At 36.6% G+C, this 21642-nt stretch overlaps 1 protein-coding gene across 2 annotated transcripts in view; it reads right to left on the bottom strand.

The window, feature by feature from the left end:
* Positions 1 to 21642, bottom strand: part of LMLN (leishmanolysin like peptidase) — a 75032-nt gene that overhangs the window by 39337 nt on the left and 14053 nt on the right. For both annotated transcript variants that reach the window (XM_046659483.1, XM_046659482.1), the window contains exons 3-8: positions 21130 to 21160; positions 20157 to 20239; positions 19568 to 19685; positions 10579 to 10757; positions 6869 to 6974; positions 3427 to 3521 (exon numbers count right to left, since the gene is read on the bottom strand). In XM_046659483.1, the coding sequence (XP_046515439.1) occupies positions 3427 to 3521; positions 6869 to 6974; positions 10579 to 10757; positions 19568 to 19685; positions 20157 to 20239; positions 21130 to 21160 (612 nt within the window). The remainder of the gene's footprint in view (positions 1 to 3426; positions 3522 to 6868; positions 6975 to 10578; positions 10758 to 19567; positions 19686 to 20156; positions 20240 to 21129; positions 21161 to 21642) is intronic.

A 21642-nucleotide genomic window follows, 5' to 3' on the forward strand; every position in this document is an offset into this window, starting at 1 on the left:
GCTCAGGGCAAGTCTTTCTCAAAAAAAAAAATAAAAAGAATTAAATCTCTGCTTCATCCCATATACAAAAATAAATTCCAGACAGATGCCAGCAAAAATGGCAGAGTAAGGACCTCTGAAAATTCTCTGCTTCATGAAAGCAATGAGAAAAGTAGCAAAATTGGCCAAATCAACATTTCAGAACTCTGGAAATTAACCAAAGGCTTGCAGCAATTCAGGGAGCACTTATTTAAGAAAAATGGATGCATCTCAGTAAGAACAGCAAGCTCTGTGGCGATTTCCCATGCCTTCTCTCCAGCTCTGTGGCAGCCTTGAAAACCAACAGTTCACAACCATGGTGAAAAGCAGCAACTGCAGCCACCAGAGGGGGTGGGAAGGGCTTGACTGGAGAATGTATTAAAAACACATGATCCAACCATACGTCTACAAGAGACATAGTTCAGACTCAAGGACACAATAGGTTGAATGTAAACGGATTAAAAAGATACACCATGCAAACAGTACTAAAAAGAGAGCTAGAATGGCTATACTAATATCAGACAAAATAGACGTTAAGACAAACATTGTTACTAGAGACAAAGAAGACAATTTTATAATGATGAAAAGGTCAGTCTACCAAGGAGATAACATTACAAACATATATGTACCCTACAAAAAAAATCCCAAAATACAAAAAGCAAAAATAAATTCCAAATGGATTAAAGCTAGGAATGTAAAAAATTCAAATAATAATTTACTAGAAGAAATTTAGGAGAATATTTTAATAATCTTTGGAGGGCAGAAACTTTCTTAAGCGATAAAGGAAAAAAAGATGAATGTAATGATATAAAATTGAAAGACTTTTCTATATGGCAAAAATACGATAAATGAAATAAAAAGATAACCAAATGGGAGAAATATTTACAACAAACATGAAAAAGGATTAAATCTCTAACTTATAAAAAACTCTTCAAAGTCACTAGAAAAGGAAAAATCACTTAAGACTGGACAAAGAAAATAAACAGGCAGTATACAAAGAGAAACATGCAAATGGCTAAAACCTTACTAGTAGTTCTGGAAATATGAGATACCATCTTTTTGACCCATCAAAGTGGCCTAAAAAAAAAGATTTATAATATCCAGTACTGGGAAGGTGTTACAAAAGCACTCATATATCGCTGGTGGGAGTGTGCCCTGCCACAACCTTTAAAAAAAAGGAATATGACAACTTTTATTAAACTTTATAGTGGGCATAGATTCTAAACCAACAGTTCCACTTTGGGGACTCTATCTTGCACAAATAAAAGCATTATGAAAAAAGTAATATATTTATTTATTACAGAAAATTATGATGGATATCAATTTTGATTTTTCCCTAAAACCCAAATCTGTTTTTTTCTGGCTTTTTCCCTAGATTATTTCTACCATTGACCCTGTGAATCTTGCGTTCTCTCCAATAAAACAAAATATAAAGAGGTTATTTTTTCCCACCATTATTTTATGAAAATTTTAAACATACAAACTGTTGAAAGAATTGTATGATGATCATCTGTACACCCAATAACTGTCACTTAGATTCTATAATTCACATTTTGTTATGCTTTTTTGAATCATGTATCTGTTCATTTACCCATGTCCTAGAGAGGTTATTCTTAATTCCTTTCATCTTTCTTCATGGCAAGGCAATGTTTAAACATAAATAGTGAACAAAGCCAACAAGAAAATAAGCAGCTTTTGCCCTATTAATAACTCTAAAATCCTCTTTACTATCCACACTTCAATTAACAGTTTCTCCAGATAGGTTATGGCCAAATTCAACTCTTCATGTGTCTAACAACTGAATTTTTTATTACTCTATTATTTTCATTTATACTCTGAGATTTCCTGCTTTTGAGTATCCTGAATGCAAGAAAGCACTGCAAATGATCAGCTTAACAATAGTTCTTGGGTGGGTATCTCTCTCCTCCTGACCTACATCACTATGCAGACGACGCCTATCTGACCATTTATATGTTTCCCATAAAGACCACAATTCTTAGGAAAGACCAGACTTCCTCCACCCCACCAAATGAACACAAGCAATCTAGGAAGTAAAACATCTATTTCTACATTAGAATCTCGTTTCTTCATATGTACTCTAAAAAATACTATGATGAATAAAGTATTATCTACTTCAATATTTATTTAATTCTAGTTATTTTAATAGAGATCTTTGTAGTCAAAGTAAAATACATATAAAGTGAACAAGTTTTCAGTATAAAGATTAATTAATTTTTTATTCTACACCCATATACCACTGCTCTGATAAAGATATGGAACAGCATCAGCACCCTCAGAAGGATTCCTGTGCCCTTTCCCAATCTATACTCAACTTTTATGGAGTTTAACAGCCAGCTCTCTCAAGTAAAACCACTAATTTGTTTATCATTGACTGTTTTTAAACTCATACAAACAGACTATCTGACTTCTTTTGCTCAACATTCTATCTGTGATATTCATACACATTACTGCATGTAGCAATAGTGTATTCTCTTTTAGTGCCTTGTAGTTTTCAATTATAGGAATATATCACAATTTATTTATCCATTCTACTATTGATGGACCTCTCAATGGTTTCCATTTTTTGACTATTAATAACAAAACTGCCATGAACATCCTTGTACATGTCTTTTTGTGGACATGTGCTCTTAATTTAGAGATTTATTTTTTATATAAATGCATGCAAATGGTTACAGTTCTGTGACTGACAGTCCATATAAACTTCTTGATAAATTTTTTAGTGTTTCTTAGTATTATTTATTTTAGGCCTGGGCCCTCTAGATCACTGCTAATATGCTGTGCTAAATAAAACATTTAACACACAAATATTGCCATGTATAGGCAATAACTATTAATAAAGCAAAATATAACCAACCCACATTTTCCCATGACCTCACTATACTGTAAGGTAAGACAAGTTACAATGTGGTAGAAAAGAGCTCTGCCTGGCAAGAAGAGTCCTGGCTCTTTGGATAAGTCACTTAAGCTTTCTGCATCTCAACTGCTTCATCTATAAAATGAAAAGGGGGACGCTAAATGATCTCTTATATCTTATCATGTGTTTTTTCTTCTTTTTCTCCCCAAAGCACCCCGAGGACATAGTTGCATATTCTAGTTGTAGGTCCTTCTGGCTGTGCTATGTGGGGTGCCGCCTCAGCAAGGCGTGATGAGCGGTGCCATGTCTGTGCCCAGGATCTGAACCAGTGAAACCCTGGGCTGCTGAAGCAGAGCATGAGAACTTAACCACTCGGCCATGGGGCTGGCCCCTCCTATCATGTTTTAATAGCTATAATTTTCTTAGGGTAGCCATGAAGCCACTATTATTTATGGCACCTAATATGCTATGATTCTCAGATTCTACTCTTAGCACCCTCCTAAAAGAGGAACAAGAACAAAAATAACAAATACCTGTAATTAAAAGGTGGGAGACCACCTGCAAATCTTGAAGTTAGAGGATTTCCATCTTTATCATGGTAGAATGCAAATAGCCCAGCAGAGAAACCCTATAAGAAAAAGTTCAAAATATCTTAAAAGGAAAAATATCAAGTCTGATGAAAGACATGATAACATGCCGCTATCAGAACTTTGATACAACCACATAACACACCACGTCAATACTTCTACAGGAACTTCTCATATGTTAGAAATGGACACCAGCTGAGTGTTTCATATTTATGAATTTTAACTTCCAATTACCTGAGGTAATTATAAGTGAGGAAATCAAAAGTACTGGTAACAAAGACATTCTTTGGTGGTAGTATAAACAGAGCATCTATTTGTTTGAGAATGTGTTTATCACAGTTGATCCTCTTCACACGAACCTGCTCAACTCTACACCTGCGTCTGGGGATCGCTGCTGTCCAGACAATTAATACAGTTTAGAGCAGGGGAGCAGGCTCATAAAAGTTCAAAGTCCACATTTCATAGATATCTATACTTAAAAAAACAAGATTGGAAATGTGTGTGTGTGTGTGTGTGTACACTTAGGAAAAAAGACTGGAAACATATATATCAAAGTGTAAGCGGTGGTTCTTTTGGTGGTATGGTAATGTGTAAAATCATTCAAATTCTCTCAATTTTCTTACAATGTGAATATGTATGTTTACAATCACATTTTTAAATAGTGTTTTGATGAAGTCTTCAATTTTAATGATAATGGATACTTCGTATAAAGGTACTCAAATTCCCATTCTCTATCCCTTCCCTCCCAAATAAGATGAGAAAATGGGCCAAAAAAATTATTGACATTTGATATCTCCTATTCTATTAGAGAAATTTTTTTTCTTGCTTTCTTTCCTAATCTAATAACTGAAACAAAGCACTTCTGTAATTACTTCTTTAGGTATGTTTTACATATTGAGAATATGCTATAGCTTATATCCAAATAACTAACAATCATAAATCACCAATTAATTAATCAATTTCTTTGGCAAATTTCTTTGCTTACATAACTGTGACCTCTGTGTCATTCAAGGCTTGCCAAAATGATTAATGGAATCCAGATTATTCTTTTATTCTTACATTTCTTCTTCATTTTTAATCTCTGAAGATGCAAAGGACACAATGGAGTCAGCTAAGAAACCTAAATAGTTTTTAATATAGAATTCACTGAAGTTATATAAAGCTTAAAATAGGATGATTTGCCTCATCCTTTATAGTATTCTAAATATATATTTTTTCTACTCTTATCAACTTGAAAATTTTTCTAAGCACTCACATTGAAGAAGGCTTATCTAGTATTTAAAGTACCATGGATGACTATAGTTGATAGCTATGAGCAAATATAATTTTGTAGGGAATATCTTTAAACATTTAACTCTTACAATCCTCCAGGATAGTTTTTGAGCCTTAAACTAATATTTAAAATTTCTTAGGTTTTTACAATTTTTTAAATAAATATACAAAAAAGTTAAAAAAAATCTAATAGACATTTATGTAACCTCTTTAAGAGGATTTAAGATGTTAACTTTGCCATATTTTCTTCAGACTTTTTTTTTCTCTCCCCGAAATCCCCCAGTACATAGTTGTATATTTTTAGTTGTGGGTCCTTCTAGTTGTGGCATGTGGGAGGCCGCCTCAGCGTGGCCTGATGAACAGTGCCATGTCCGTGCCCAGGATCCAAACCAGCGAAACCCTGGGCCGCTGCAGGTGACCACAGGAACTTAACCACTTGGCCATGGGGCTGGCCCCTCTTCAGACTTTTTAAGAAATAAAACACTGCAGAATAAATACTGCTGAAGCCCCACTACATAAACCCTTTCTCCTCCCTTTCTTCCCAGAGGTAACCACTACCCTGAAGCCAACGCGCATAATTCTTATACATGTTTGGGGGGTTTTTTTGGTGAGGAAGATTGGCTCTGAACTAACAACTGTTGACAATCTTCCTCTTTTTGCTTGAGGAAGATTGTCACTAGCTAACACCCGTGCCAAGCCAATCTTCCCCTAATTTATGTGGGATGCTGCCACAGCATGGCTTGACGAATGGTGTGTAGGTTTGCACCCGGATCCGATGCTGTGAAGCCTGGGCTGCTGAAGAAGAGTGTGTCAACTTAACCACTATGCCACCGGGCAGGCCCCTCATACACGTTTTCATATTCAATGATGTCTTGCTTTAATTTGAGATTCCCTGACTGCTAAAGTAAGTCTGAATACCTTGTTACATATTTCTTGGTGAACTGGATTTTTTCTTTTGTGAACTGCCTGTTCATAACCTAACTAACTCATGTCTGGAAACTCTGCATTCATGTTCACTTATGTACTATACTTAAAACCTGCTGTTTTGCTCTGGTTCTCTCAACATCAAGTATCTACAGTTTTTAGAGCTTAAAGCTTAAAATGTTACTTAGAATGATTCTGTCTTTCACCACAATCAGCAAGTTTGACTCACTTCCTTTTTAATAAAAGGAAAACAGACAACTCATTTCAGAATCTCCTTACTTGAAGGACAGAAGCACAATCTGGTTACACTAGAGTTTCACCAAGTTATTCAACGTATTCACTGATTTAAAGACTGAAGTTTGCATTTCAAGGTCATACACGACAGCCCACTAAATAAGACAAATAATAGCCACTAATTTTATTACACTTTGCCATGTGCAGCATGGTGCTAAGCTGTTTTATCTGTTTTGTCTTATTTAATCTTCATGAGAAAAATTCATTGTAATATGTACCACTATTATTTTCATTTTACAGATAAAACTGAGGCTTACAAAGGCTAAGTAATTTGCGCAAGATCCTAAGGATTTTTAGTGGTAGAGGTCAGAAGATTCACCCCTAGATCTGTGTGATCCATTCTCTCTCTTAATCCCTGCATTTTACTGACATCTATTTTCTAAATACACAAATAACATCAGGAGAACATTTCCTAGAGTCTTAGGCAACTTCGTTTAATTCTCTAGACATGTGGTAAAAGTTCACTATTTTGGAGAAATTGGGGAAAAGGAAGAAGTTCTGAGTCAGTAGTATACATACACACTTTAGAAAGCCTAAATAGACCAGGAAGACTGTTAGAAATGAGATCTCTGTTACAGATAAGATCTCTAATTCGCATATCAGTTATTTTAGAGGGAAGTAAATTTTACTAAATTACTTAAGTTTTGTTCTTAAGAAGCTTAATCATTTCCTCAAAAATCCTATGTGCCCCGTGGATTTACTTGTTTAATTATTTTAGGAAGTACAACTCAACCTAGCCACTATCCTAATCATTAAAAATTCTCTATTGGCAGAAGCCTAATCAACTAGGTTTGACTGAAGATGATTCCAAGAATCCATACAATCTTAAAATTTAATATATACATTAAAATGAGAGCATAATAAGCAGAAGGAAAAAACAGTAGTTAGAAAAATTTACCAGGGCATGAATAATCTCATGTTTCACTGTGGACAGCATCCCAACAAACTCCTGAGGCTGGGTAGAGATCATATTTGGACACAGGTTAGCATATCCTGCTATTGGCCTGTTAAGATAGACATTAAATTTTTTATTATATTCCAGAACAATATATATTATGATATTTACTAACATACTTTTCTATCAAAAACTGACAAGGTCAGAAAAATCTTTGCTAAATATCAAATGACATTCTGTACCAGAAGATCTAACTTTTATTGTTTTTTATATTTAAGACATATACCTCTGTTTTCCTATGGCATGGCTACCCCACACCTCTTCCTACAAAAAGATATAGTCAGTTAATTATACTTTAGTATGAATTTGTAAAATATGTCAATCTATACCAAAAAAAACAAAAGGAACGAACTGAAAAACTTAAATTTTAACACTATTTTATTTGCAAAATCCATATTTGACTTTGGCATTTCATTGTATTTACAGGCACAGCGACAGACACGTAGGTAGAGAGGGAAACTCAACATACAATAGGATAGTAAGCAAATCATTCAGGTTGCTCAAAATTGCTGAACCTTAGTATCTCCGTCTCGCTATTTCCTTTCTCCTGCCCTAACACTGCCTTCACTCACATAAAGATTTTTATCTTCCCATCATCTTCTTTCATGTTCTACACCTTCTAGAAGCTGCAGAATTCTACATCTCTTTCTAAGCCTAGAACCTGAGAGTCCGAGAGCAAGAGCAGACTAGGACCCAGAGTAATTCAGTCCGTTCCACCAGGTATCCACCTGTCTTTCAAAAGCTGTGGCAGACAGACGATGGTAAGGAGCCCCAAGATCCTTTCTCCCACCACAACCTTAACATTTTACTGCAGAAACACCACAAACCTCACCAAATTGTGATCGCCTACTTACAAAGTAACATTTGTAATGTAAAGTAAATGGGATTAAGTAAAAAGCATACAGTACACTTTCTTCATACTTGAAAACAACAGACTTACACTTAGAAGAAATATGAATATAATTAATTACTAAAACATTACCACAGTGACCTCTAAAATACAAAATGGATGTCACCGCCAGGCTTACCACCTGTCAGGACTTCCTACAGCATTTAGCATAAAGCAGCCCTGTCTGCCTCCCCAGTGAATCTCCTGAAGGTCTCGTCCTCAGACACTGCCCACTGAAGTGGCTTCTAACAGCAACAGGTACACATGGTTTTTTCCCAACATAAGCTCTTTCTCCACGTCTTTATTTGGGTGAAGACTCTCAAGGTTCAGGTTACAGCTAAAACTTCACTTTTTCAGAGAGGGCTTCTTTGCCCAATTGATCTAAATTATGTTTCCCGCGTTTGTTTTCTTTTACGGTATAGCACCCTGTTTTTTTCTACAAAGTTTTTACTACATTTTGAAATCACATACTTTTTCTAAGTATATTTAACTAATATTTGTCTCCCTCTGTAATTTTTAAGTTCTGTGAGGCAGGTACACACGTCTGTTTTCTTCACCTAGTTGCTGACAACGTACTAGGCACTCAAATATTCACTGAATGAATTAATACAACATAGCAGTTTTTCTTTCTTTTTCTTTTGTTGAGGAAGACTAGCCCTGAGCTAACATCTGCTGCCAATCCTCCTCTTTTTGCTGAGGAAGACTGGCCCTGAGTTAACAACCGTGCCCATCTTCCTCTATTTTATGTGGGACGCCTCCCACAGCATGGCTTAACAAATGGTGCATAGGTCTGCACCTGGGATCCGAACCAGTGAACCCCAGGCCGCCAAAGTGGAATATGTGAACTTAACTACTCCACCACCGGGCCAGGCCCCTACAATATAGCAGTTTTGAAGGGAAGTTTTGCTTCCTTCAAAAAGATGAGAAAATAACTGAAGATATTGCTTTTTCTTCCAACATCAACATTCTCCACAGAAGAAACCTAAATCTTTCCCCAGGCATGAGAAGACATTTATGAGTAGCTTTATATTCACTGATACACAAGAACATTTATTCTTTTAGCTATTCATTCACATCAAATGTGAACCAAATGTTAAAGTGTTTTAAACAAACATAACAGCAGTACAATGAAACTGAAATGCACTTCTGGGCTAGGGGATTCTCATTTGTGTGATGGCTCCTATGCTGGATGCTCTTACTAGTAGACAACTCAATACTTTAAGTACTTTCAGCATTATCAGATGCTGAAAGGAGATGAACTAATCTAGACTCATTTCAACACAAGATTTTATATCCCTCCCTCAACTCCCCAGGGAAGCCATTATGCTCCTAATATATAAGGTTCACTTTAATATCTTTTATTTTAAAAAAGTAAAAGCTCATTGTAAAAATGTATATATCCAACAATATAGAAATGTATAAATTCCCTGTTTAACAACCTACCCCCACTAAATTCCATTATCAGAGGTAACTCCTACCAACAATTTGGGGTGCTTTATTTTTAGGGTGACCAGCTATCCTGGTTTGCCCAGGACTGAGGGGTTTCCCAGGATTTGGGACTTTCAGTGCTAAAACAGGGTAGTCCTGGGCAAACTGGGATGGTTGGTAATCCTCCTTCTGACTTTTTCCTTTTAAGTACATACATAAATTTTTTAAACAAATATGGAATCATATTATGTACACTATTTTACAATGTTCTTTTGACATTCAACAGTATATTCAAAATGACTTGCAGGTGTGTGTGTGTGCGATTCGTATAGTTTAGTTGAAAGTAGAGCACTACTGTTATGAAGGTCTGTTTCTCAAAGACATCTACTTTAGGAAAGTATCTCATTTTATCAAGTAACAATCATTCAGCACTTCAAACACCACATTTCCTTGATACTGAGACACCATTAATTATAAAATATCATAAATTCAATAACAGCTTCCCAGGAAAAAAGAAACACTCCATTAAATATATATATTCTTTTTACTAAAGAATATAAACAAGAATATATATATTGTTTTTACTGAATAGTACATATATATCTGCAAAAACATAGAGCACTTTCTTCTTGAGTAATATACTCAATATTTGACTCTAAGCTTTTTCAACATTCAAAAGCTAGATTTTTTAGTAGATTTTATGGATGAACAATTACATAGTATCATGGTAACAGACTGCTTTTCATAATCCATAATGCGGATTCTGATCTCCTTACCACCTTCAGGATTGACAGTATAATTCTTTCCTTTGTTCTGCCTACTTCATTCAACAAATAATTTCATTTTTTTCCTTAAGTGAATTACGTAGCAATAGAAGTGAAATAGCTTTTTAAAGGCAGCTAATCTTTTGATAGATAGATGAATGTTCGGGACCTCAGCAATGGTCCTTACATACAAATTTAAGTGATAATTTAGCTAAGTGAAGGACATATCAAATGATATGACAATGAGATGAACACATATTTTTAACATCTTACAGTTTTAGCACAGAAAGGCTAAAATTAAAGTCCAGATTGTTTCCTAGAGAGGTATTCGCTTCCAAAGAAAGTTCTCTTGACAGACTTTTTCTTTGGAGTTGGTGATGACATTACCACGTGAATAACAGTCCCACCACCTGACTCCTCCCACCTGACTGCCCATTCAGGATGTTTCTGACTACTGGAGGCAATCTGGCAAATGCGAACTTCCTGTACATATTCTAAACACTTACAATATGGTCTGTTATAACATGTTCCCATATTAGATCTTGGGAAATAAGTCTCAGGGGAAAGTTTACCTGTCCATTTTTGCTTCCTGCTGGCAATAGGCTGCATAAGAGATGATGTTTTCATGGCTGCACCTCTCAGTGGCCAGAGCACCAACATAAAGAACAAAGTCTGCATCCAGGATGCCCTCTTGGTCTTGCACACCCACTGCTTCACAGGGCCACTTACCCCCACGGCAGACCCTGCATTGCTGCACCCATGAGAGGCAACAGAAAATCAGACCAGAGACAAGGTTAGCTGTAGGGATTTTTAATTTAAAGTGAATCCAGACTCTAAATACATATGATTTAACTTTTATTTATTATCCATTAACTTTTATTAAAATCCATACCTCCCTCTACTCAGTTCTTATTTCTAATTTTGAATTTATTTTACTAAAATTTCCACTTTATATAAAATGATCATACATCTATAATCGTAATTAAAACAACTGCTATTTACAAAGGGCAATTGGATGCAACTGCAAAGGATTCTAAAAAGAAATAGAAAAGGTTTTAAACCCTTAAACTAGGTGAAAGTTACAAGGTGCCTCCTAGTACAGATTTGTTTTTGCAACTTCCTGTGAATCTATAGTTATTTAGAAATTAATTAATAAAAAACTTTTTATCTAATGGAAATATATTTCCTATTATAAAGTAATCCAGGTATCTTGTTAAAAATTCAAATAATTCAAAAGTATGTAAGGTAAAGTTAAAGTCATCTGATAGTATTACCCTTGTTTCTAGTTTTCTAAGCAATTCTTACTTTGCTCTTGTAATATCTGCTTTTTAGAGGACTTATTCTAAGTTCCTAAACAATCATAATCTCCAAATTATAAATAGAGAAATCCGTAAATTGTGATCTTTTAGGTGTGATGCTTGTAGAGAGAAAACAGAAATCTCCATTTCATTACATTGTTTACTCTAGCTTCTCTAACCCATGTATTTATAATTTTTAAATTCAATTACTTTAACCTATTAACAGTTGGCATTACAAAAAGTTGTGATTTTTAAGCATTGTCTTCCATGATCACTCATTTATTTAAAAAAAAAAATCAGGACCTGCAAGAAGACAAGTAGGAAGCAGAATTTGGAAATGCCAAGAAAATTAAAAGTAAACAAAAAATACTTAGGAAAAAAAAATGTGTCTTAAAATGTCTCTAAATGTTTTGTGAAAAGAGGCAGATATGTGATTGTCAACAAATAAGAGGCATAAACTGCAAGAGAAGCAAAACGTTTATTTGGGGGTCTTAGGAATTGCAATTCAGGAGACATAGATTTGAGAGGAAACTCAAATGCACTCTGAAGAGGACAAAAGAGGCAGGGATTTATAAAGGCAAAACCCACAGGTGTTTCCCCTTTCACCAGGAAGGCTCATCTTTGGGAAGTCATGTCCCATTATGGGGGGAAGTGAGATGCTCAATCATCAGTAGGAGTAAGGTAGTCAGAGGCTTTGGCCACATCTGAGCAATAATGATGCAATCAGGAAACTGAGTCTTAGGCATAGTTTCACAGTTCCAAGGCATCAATGATGGTTTTGTTCAATGGTCATCAATGGATAGGTTTGCTGAATAGTCTTGAGTCTTTAAGTGACCACGACCTTGATGTTTTGAGTAGCTGTGTGACAGCGAGAAACGCACAGCATGTGACAGTTTAAAAATGATCAGATCAGAATTATCACAAGTAAAACAAGATGTAAAGTGGATCTGAGGATTGCCCCTAAACGGGCAGAAAGCAAATTTCAATCTGAAAACTTGAAATTTAACCAATCTGCAGTAAAGCTAGAGCGGCCCTTAAGGGATTTAGCTAGTTTGAAAAGCTCAGTGGTCTCAGATTCAGCTTGACTAGAGGTATTAATCCAGGTGCAACAGGAGGTGTTGGTAATAGCACAGGCTCATCCTTGGGTGGTAAGGAGACAGTCTGAGGCTATTCCGTCTTCAAACACTACTTGGGCTAGGGTGTCTAAGGACCTTTGTTGTGCCCTATTAGTTCTTGCCACAGAGCAAATAATTCTGTTGACAGCTCTTGTGAGGTTTCACATCATAACCTTCAGATCTTTGGTTCTAACTCCTGTCCAAGATCCCAAAATTCTCAAGAATTTATTGAATTGGTCACCTGAATACCCAGTGAGAAGGTCACATCCCTGACTACAGCCACAAATATTATCCTCATATTCAGAGGGGTCTTCATCAGGATAATCATCTACAATAGAGTGCCCTTTTCTTTCGCCTATTCTAGTAGACCCTAGTTGTCCAGAGATTAGCTTGAGTACAGTGAAAGGAGTGGTTAAGTGTCCCAGGAGGTAAGTTCCTCCCATTCTCCAGCTATCTAGGCATTCAAATGCCCATGGAGAACCTTCTTGGTCACAGATGAAAATGTAGCTCCAGGGTATGCAAAGGGAGCCAGTGACATTAGAGGGTTCCAAGGATGTACTGGTAGACACTTCTCAAGGGATACAGGTGAACCAGGGATCTGTCCTAGGGAGTTCTCCAATGCTCCCATTAAGTTAACAGATCTCAAATAGGGTGAATAGAGGAAGTAGCAACGTCAAGTATGCCCAGCAAAGAGGTGTTGAACAGTTGAATTTGGGCCTGGAGCTATAGAGACCCTGGATATAAGAGTTAGAGGAAAGAAGTAAGAACTTGAGAAGGCACATCAGTATTGGTGTAGAAGACAGATCTCTATTTTGGTAGAAGGTGGACAGGCAGAAGAGAGTCAGGGAGAAGCAAGGAGGGGGTCCTGAGATAAGGTGGACAGGTTCTATCTGGTAGGCAATAGTGGTGGGGGGCCGGTCAAGGGTGACAGTATAACTGGGAACATTAGAAAAATTGTAGGGGCCAGCCCCGTGGCCGAGTGGTTAAGTTCATGTGCTCTGCTTCCCGCGGCCCAGGGTTTCACCGGTTCCGATTCTGGGTGCAGACATGGCACCACTCGTCAGGCCACGTTGAGGCGGCATCCCATGTGCCACAACTAGAAGGACCTACAACTAAAAATACACAACTATGTGCTGGGGGGATTTGGGGAGAAAAAAGCAGAGAAAAAAAAAAAAGAAGAAGATTGGCAACAGTTGTCAGCTCAGGTGCCAATCTTTAAAAAAAAAGAAAAATTGTATATAGTTATGATTATGGAATCATTATTTGCAAAACGATGCAGTAGGGGAATAGTGACATACCCAACATTCAGACTAGTTCCAAGAGGAGGCTAAAGACTGAGAAAATTATATTATAGCCTTGCTTTTCCAGGAATGAGAGACTGGGGAAGTAAGGAGGAGGAGGAATCTAAGGGTCAGTAGCAAAAAGGAAGATGTTTCGCCACCAGTAGAATTCCCACAGTCTGTAAAAGGGCAAAGAACATTAAAATTCCAGCAAAAAAAGGAATGCCAAAAAGTTTGGCTAACTCAGGGATGGATACTGGCCTGGTTCAGATTCTTGGGACAGTTGTCTACTCCCGATGTCATCTGCTTCTCATCTGGGTGGAAAGCAGCCTATGATAACTTTAATTTGAGGTCTCCAGTGGGTTGAGAAGTCCAATCAGGTGAGGGTGACTTTTTAAGATGAGAAACATGAATCCATGAGTCAACGACCCCAAGTTTAGCTGTATAAGGACTGGTCAACAATACATGGTATGGCCTTTTCCATTGTGATTGTAAGGCATCCTTGTGATGATGTCTTTTCCAGTTGACAAAATCTGGTTGAAAATTGTGGTGGCATATTTCTTCATCTCCAGGGAGTGTGCTGTGAAAGGACTGTTCTTCTAGGGTAGTATTATCCTTAAGAGTCTTACTGAGTTCCTTGCGGTAGGTCAAGATATCTCCTTTATGCAAGACAGGCTTATATAGTCCTTGATCTAATCTCATAGGTCATCCTGTGATGACTTCAAATGGGGATAGTTTGTGCTTTCCAAAAGGTATAGACCTAAGGTTGAGCAATACCAAAGGCAGGGCTTTTGGCCATGGGATATTAAAAGAGTCTATGAATTTGGCCAATTGAGTTTTTATGATCCTATTAGTTCTTTCAACAAGACCAGAAGATTTGGAGTGATAGGCATAATGAAATTGGTGCAGGGTAGGCTAAATTTTGCTACAGATTGTACCATTTGGCTTGTAAAATTATTTCCTCGATTGCTGTTGAAGCTCTGAGGTAAAATCCATTCTAGAAGAATTTTACTTAGAGTATGAGCTGTTGCCCTGCAATATGGGAATGCTTCAGTCCAATGGGAAAACATGCATACCATCACTAAAACATATTTATATCCTTGAAATGGTGGCAGTTGGATGAAATCCAATTGTTATGTTTCAAAGAGTCCAGAAGGTAAAGGGAAGTGGTCCATGGAACTGTGGATAGGCTTTCCAGGGTTATGTTTAGGACATATATGGCATCTTTGATAAACCTTCGAAGCCATTTTAGGTGATAGTTTCCAATAATATTGTTTTCCCCAAAGTAGCATCTTCTCAATATTCCAATGAGTTAAATCACGAACATAGCTGAGAATACATTCCTGGAGGCGATCAGGGAGGACAGGATGGCCATTAGGACTGTACCATACATTTTTTTCTTTCAAATGTGCAACCCTGCTCTGTCCATTTTTTTTCTTTCCTGTTTAGGAGCAAAATGTTGCACTTCCATAAGTTTATTTTTTAAATCTCTGACGAGATTGAGGGGTAATTTTGGTTTTAGGGTGAATTCCAAAAGAGGTTTGTAATTTCGAAGGGCTGTGTTTTTTGCTGTTGAATCACCAAAATGATTACCTTCACTTCCCTCCATATTTACCTAGAATGTCCAGGAATCTTTATCACTGCTAAAGATCTTGGTTTCTGAATGGCATCCAAAAGATTTAACACATAGAAACTAATTTTTTATTCTTTGACGTATAGAGGTCAAGAATCCTCTTTGTTTGCAAAGCATGCCAAAATCATAAGTTACCCCCAAAGCATATCTGCTGTCTGTATAGATATTGGCTGTTTTCCCTTCAGCCAGACAACAGGCTTGGGTTAGGGCCACAAGTTCAACTTGCTGTGCAGAGGTAGCCACTGGCAAAGGACAGCCTCTATTGTTTCCGTTAAAGACAGAGCTACACATCTTGCCTTATATTTACCAGTTTCATCTTTCAGATAAGACCTGTCAGTAAACCAGACTATGTCAGCATTTTCAACTGGGGCCTCTTGTAAGTCTCGTCTGGGGACCAGTAATTGGTCTGTCAAGGTAAGACAGTCGTGAGGTGTGTCATCAGAAGGCAATGGAAGGAGGGTAGCAGGATTGAGGGAATGAAAGTAAGAGTAAAGTTTGGTGAGGACAGAAGCAGCTCACAGGAGGTCAGTCAGCTGGCAGCAAGGTATTGAGTATGATGAGAATTAAGAAGGGCTTCCAAAGTGGGGTACATAAATGGTCAGAGGAGAGCCCATGACAGTTTCTTTGGCAGTTCTAAGAGGAGCTGCAGTTGCAGCAATGGCTCTCATGCAGGGAGGTAGTCCCTCAGACACAGGGTCTAATTGTTGGCTGCAGTGGTCAATTGGTCTACGTTTTCCTCCATGTTCAGGACACCCAGTGTCCTTCCTTCTCATGAACAAAAAGGAAAAGGGCTATTTGTAGTTAGGATGTCCTAAGTCTGGGGTGTCAAGCAGACCCTGCTTAATTGTCTCAAAGGCATTTTGATTTTCTTCTATCCAGTTGAGACGTTCTGGCTGGTCAACCTTAAAGGAAGAGTGTAAGGGTTCAGCCATCATTGAGAAGTAGGGGATTCAGTTTCTACAATAACTAGCCAATCCTAAAAGTCCCCTCAATTGTCTTTTGGACTGGGGAACAGGGAAAGAAAGGATTCCTTTAATTCTATCTGGGTCAAGCATTAACCCTTGGTTAGATATCAAATGTTCCAAAATTTAACTTGAAGCTGATTAAACTACAGCTTCTCTTTTAAAACTTTATGTCCTTTAGAAACAAGTTCCCTTAAGAGATGTAGTCCATCTACATCAGATGCTTCCTTTGATTGTGAGCAAAGGAGGAGGTCATCCACATATTATAATAAAGTATTTTCTGAAAAGGTTACATCTGCTATATCTACCTTTAAAATCTAAAAGAAGTAGGTTGGGCTTTCAGTATAGCCTTGAGGTATGACTGTCTATGTGTATTGTTGTCCATCCTAAGCAAAGACAAATAAAAATTGGCTACCAGGATCTATGGGAATGCTGAAGAAGGTACTGCAAAGGTTTATGACCATATGACCATAAAGAACTTGCTATTTGGAGGAATAGCAGACAGTAAGATATGAAGATTAGGGACAACAGGATGGCTGGGTATTACAATGTTATGGATGGCTCTTAAGTCTTGTACAAATCTCCATCCTCTTCCATGAGGTTTACATACAGGGAAGATGGGTGTATGACAAGAACTTGTAAGGGAATGATGAGCCCTTGTTTTAGATACTCTTCAATTATAGGCTTAATGCCTTTAATTGCTTCAGCATGCAAAGGGTGCTGCTTAATATTAGCTAAGGTCTTATTTGGATCCACCTCAACTTTCATCACAATGGGAGAGTGAATACAGGCAACGTCTGTAAAGCTTTTTGACCAGAGGCAGCCAGGAACAGAGTCTAAGATAGGATTCTCTTGCTTTTTGATTTGAGTGGATAAGACAAGAATGGAAAGCCAGTCTTATCATTTATTGAAGGGTCAGAATTATCTACTGAAGAACAGTTAGGTCTCTAAAGTCTCTTAAAACAAGAAATATTTTCCCCTTTGAGAGAAAGAAATATGGGAATTAACAGCTTGCAAGGAAACAACCTTTTTGTTGTTTCATTTGGAGGCCTTGAGACCAGTTAAAATAAGCTTCTCACTCAATTGTTTGGTTTGATAGCCTTTTTCCAGTTGAGTGCGCAAGTAAACCAATTTAGGAATTTCAAAGGAGCACATTTAGGCCAGTGAAACCTCAAAATTTCCAGGGTAATGTGAGTCCATTGGGACACAAATCTACATGCAGAAAGTCCATATTCTTTAAACAAAAATTCAGCAGGAGACCCAGAGTGCCCATCAGCAGTTCCCTTAGAGAATGAACTTCCCAATGTAAGCACTTACCAAAGAAAGAAAGGCCCAACAAAAGGAACAGAAGTTCCTCAACAAAAGGAACAAAGATGTCTTAAAAAAAGCCAGCAACAAAGAACATCTAAATAAAGATCTGAACCTCTACCAAAAAGGGCGGGAGGTTCAGGCCCAGGAGGACTCACCACCGGAAGCCGGAGCCGCCAGGAGGAGACAACAGAGCACAAAAGACTCTTTGCAGTTGCCTTGCTCGTGTCCACACAGCGGCGCCGGAATCGGAGGTCAGTCGCTCTGGATTCCACTTTTGACACCACATAATGTCAATGAATAAGAGGCATAAACTGCAAGAGAAGCAAAATGTTTACTTGGGGTCTTAGGATTTGCAATTTGGGAGATATAGATTTGAGTAGAAACTCAAACAGAAATTCTTCAGTCTGAAGAGGACAAAAGAGGTGGGATTTATAAAGGCAAAACCCACAAGCCTACATAAGTTGTTCTGAACAAGCAATGATTGGTTCTGGCAAGGAACAAGCTGATTTGCCAGTATGTGATTGGTCCCTGAGTTGTATCTTAGCAGATGGTCCATTCTTGGAAGAGGAAATGCTCCAGGATATGGCTTCTGTGGTCAGGCAAAGTTCAAAAGTTCAGTTAACATTTGGTTGCAGATGCTGTATAGGTGCATAAGCCCACTTCCTTAATGGCCTCCCAGCTCCATTTTAGAAGATTTGACATATGTTACTCCATTTTGTTATCATCATCTACATAATTAACAAGTTGTTTTAATTTTTAAATGTGTCCCTAAAACTGTTTATACTCTCAAGAAATTTGATAAGTGAAAGCTGAGTATGTTAGTTGTATTAGTGCCAATACAGAGGGTTCTAAAAGCCTTTACTGAGCTTCAAATACCTTAAGAAAAAATTATAAAGTAAACATCATCTAAACATATGCTTGATTTTGGTTACAAAGTTAATGTTCAGCAATGTATTCATTTTCCATAAGTAATGAGAGAATACAGTTTAAGAGAGAAAAACAGCTATAGCAGTAATCATATTTTCCAAGGTACATGTATAATAAATTGGTTTTCTGGTATTTGTATTTTAAATTTTTTATCTTTTTTCTAATATAAGTAATGTATGCTTAATATGAAAAATCAGAACATAACAAAAATATTATACTTACCAAAGAAAAGACTCACCAAAGAAAAGCCCCTCATAATCCAACTCTTAAAGAAAACGATTAACACTTTGCTATGTGTTCAGATTTTTAAATATGTGTACCTCTAGATTGTTTCATAATGTATTATTGTATGAATGTATATACTCTTTATTTTTTATTTATGTTTTTATCTCAGCTTTATTGAAAAATTGAATAATTGAATGCAATTTTTAAATAAAATAGGCTAACTACACATACTGATTTGAAACTTTTTTAAATTTAAGAGCTTAAATATCTTTCCAAAGTCAGTATATAGAGGTCTACTTCATTTTTAACAGCTGCATAGCATTCCATTATATGGTTATACCATAATTAGACTAATACTAACAAAGGCACATTTATAGTTTTGCAAAGAATATTGTTTAACATGTATTACATAGTTATAAGTATTTTTATGAAATGTATTTCTAGGTTGGGTTGAAGCATACACATGTTTTATTTTAGGAGATAATCTCATATTGCCCTTCAAAAATACTGGGGTATATACCTGCTAAAAAATGTTTTGGATGACAAAGATAAAGTCCTAAGCTGAAATGATTCGACAACTCCAGAGATAAATTGAAAAAGAAAAAAAAAAAAGGAAGAAAATATCATTAAATTCATTTCAAAACCAATGAAAGAATAAACTCAGCATACCTAACTGTGATTACTTTTGGTAGAAGAATGAAGCTTCTGAATTTAAGTCTGTAAAAACTTCCCGGTGACACTCGCAGATTCAAAATCTCCCCTAAGTTTATCCTAAAGAGTAAAAGCATTGCTAAGAGGAGGGTGAATTACCTGGAGGTGCTCCTCAGGTACTATAACTGGGCCACATTTTGTGTGCTCTGCACATTCTCCAGTACAGTATCTATGGGGATCATTATCCTTCCGTAGGTATTGGTTTGTTGCACATTGTCTTCAGTTCGTTGGTACATCAAAGTTTAATTACCAAAAAAAACAAGGAAAGAATAGTTCACAGCATTTTAAAACATTGTAAAAAATTAGTAGCTGCTACATAAGTTCATTAATAATGGTTACTATTTTAGTTAGAAAAGTGGACTAAGAAAGAATTTTGGTTCTGTGGGAAATCCTTCTGATCTGGGTTTTCAGATTTCAATTACTTCATAAAACCAATAATGTAGACACATGAAGGAGGGAGGAAGGGGATGTAGGGAACAGGGACAACTACACCCTAGGAAGCCTCATAATGGAAAATCAGGGAAAGAATGATTACCCAACAGATGCTTTTTTGTTCTTTTTAAATATCTTGCAGTTTAGTCTTATTAAAATATTCCAGCATAAATTTCATAATTTACCATACTGGTAGAATGGGGAGGGCAGAGCACTAAACGACTGAAGAAAATAACCTGTGTTTAATGTGACATACCTGCTAAGTAAGATTGTGCCCGCAGGTCTACGAACCTGAAAAGTCTTCTCTAAATAAGAAATAGCTTGTGGAAAAAGTTTGTTCTAAATAAAAGTTGAAAAAAAACCAAACCAGTCAGAATTATAGTCAAAGGATAAATTATATTTAAAACAAGTAAGCATAGGATATTAAGGACTGAGGAGAAAAATGGGAAAAGCTTACAATTCTGGAATACAGATACTAGTTAGTCAAAGGTTGTGTGGCAAGGGCTGGGGAGAGAGTGAGTCTAGGAGCAAAGGAATTTCCTCATTTTCTAGTTGAGTTTGAAGAAAGAACACAAGGTGGAAATTTCCTTCCCTGTCCCCATTTAAATGGAATATTAGAAAACATAAACCTCAACTATTAATCTAAATTACTTTAAATTTGAGACTGATTTAGACGATTCCAACATTAAGGTGGTTTATGTTAAGAAAATCTTATGTTTACAAGATCTACTTTAACCCCACCAACTTCTGTGGACCATAATGAATTGACTTAATGTGTGTCTGTGAGTCTGTAACAGTTAAAAAACTAATGAGGTTGGCGCCTCTATAAACAACTTTGGCATATCATACTATCAGGTCAATTAATCTTCAAGAGAATGAGAATTTCTCCCAGAATGGTGTTCCCAATGTATTTCAAAAATCATTTTTTTCACCCTATCCTCAGCATGCCTTGCTCCCCCAAAACTTGAGAACAAGAAAATGAGAAAACTGATTTAATATCAAATTATAAAATAGGAGGACTAATTTAATATCAACTATGAACAGTTTTGGTGAGTGCATCACAAAGACACCTTTGTTGAAATGATAAATACATTCACTACCAACACTTTTTATTTAGTCATTCACAAAACAGTCATGTATATATTTTTCTTTATTGAAGCAGAATTTACATACAATAAAATGTACCCATTTTAAGTATCCAATTCAAGCCATGAGTATTTATTACATACCGTTACAAGGTATCTTTTCTCAGGGAGCAACCTGAAAATGATGATATAAAACATAAGAATTGCCATGCTGGGGCAGAGCACTGCCTCATTTGTTCAGAATGCATTGGCAGAGCCCCAAGGAATGCTTTGTGGATGCATGCAATATCAGTCCCCCCAAATCTCAATTTACCTCAGTGAGCATCTGAGAGTTTACCGTGTGCCAAAGCAAAACGTTAGGCATGATCAAATGCTATCTTATTCACTTGGGAAGTTAAGGATAGGGAAAGACATCAGCTACTCCTAATAGCTCTTCATAAACTACTACAGATTCATAATTTATCTATTTTCTGGACTCCTCTTACACTAAATAAAAATTAGTCTATATCATCTCTCTGATTAATTTTGTAAATGTTCTTATTATTGTATATGTTAGTACTTATTTTTCCTCCAAGTACTTATCGAGGAGGTGCCTTCCAGGTCTATTATTGACCACAATCCAAGTAGATCCCCATTTGTTCTGTTTAAATTACTCAT

The sequence above is a fragment of the Equus quagga genome, chromosome 4 (genome assembly GCF_021613505.1).
Source record: "Equus quagga isolate Etosha38 chromosome 4, UCLA_HA_Equagga_1.0, whole genome shotgun sequence".
Lineage (NCBI taxonomy): Eukaryota > Metazoa > Chordata > Mammalia > Perissodactyla > Equidae > Equus > Equus quagga.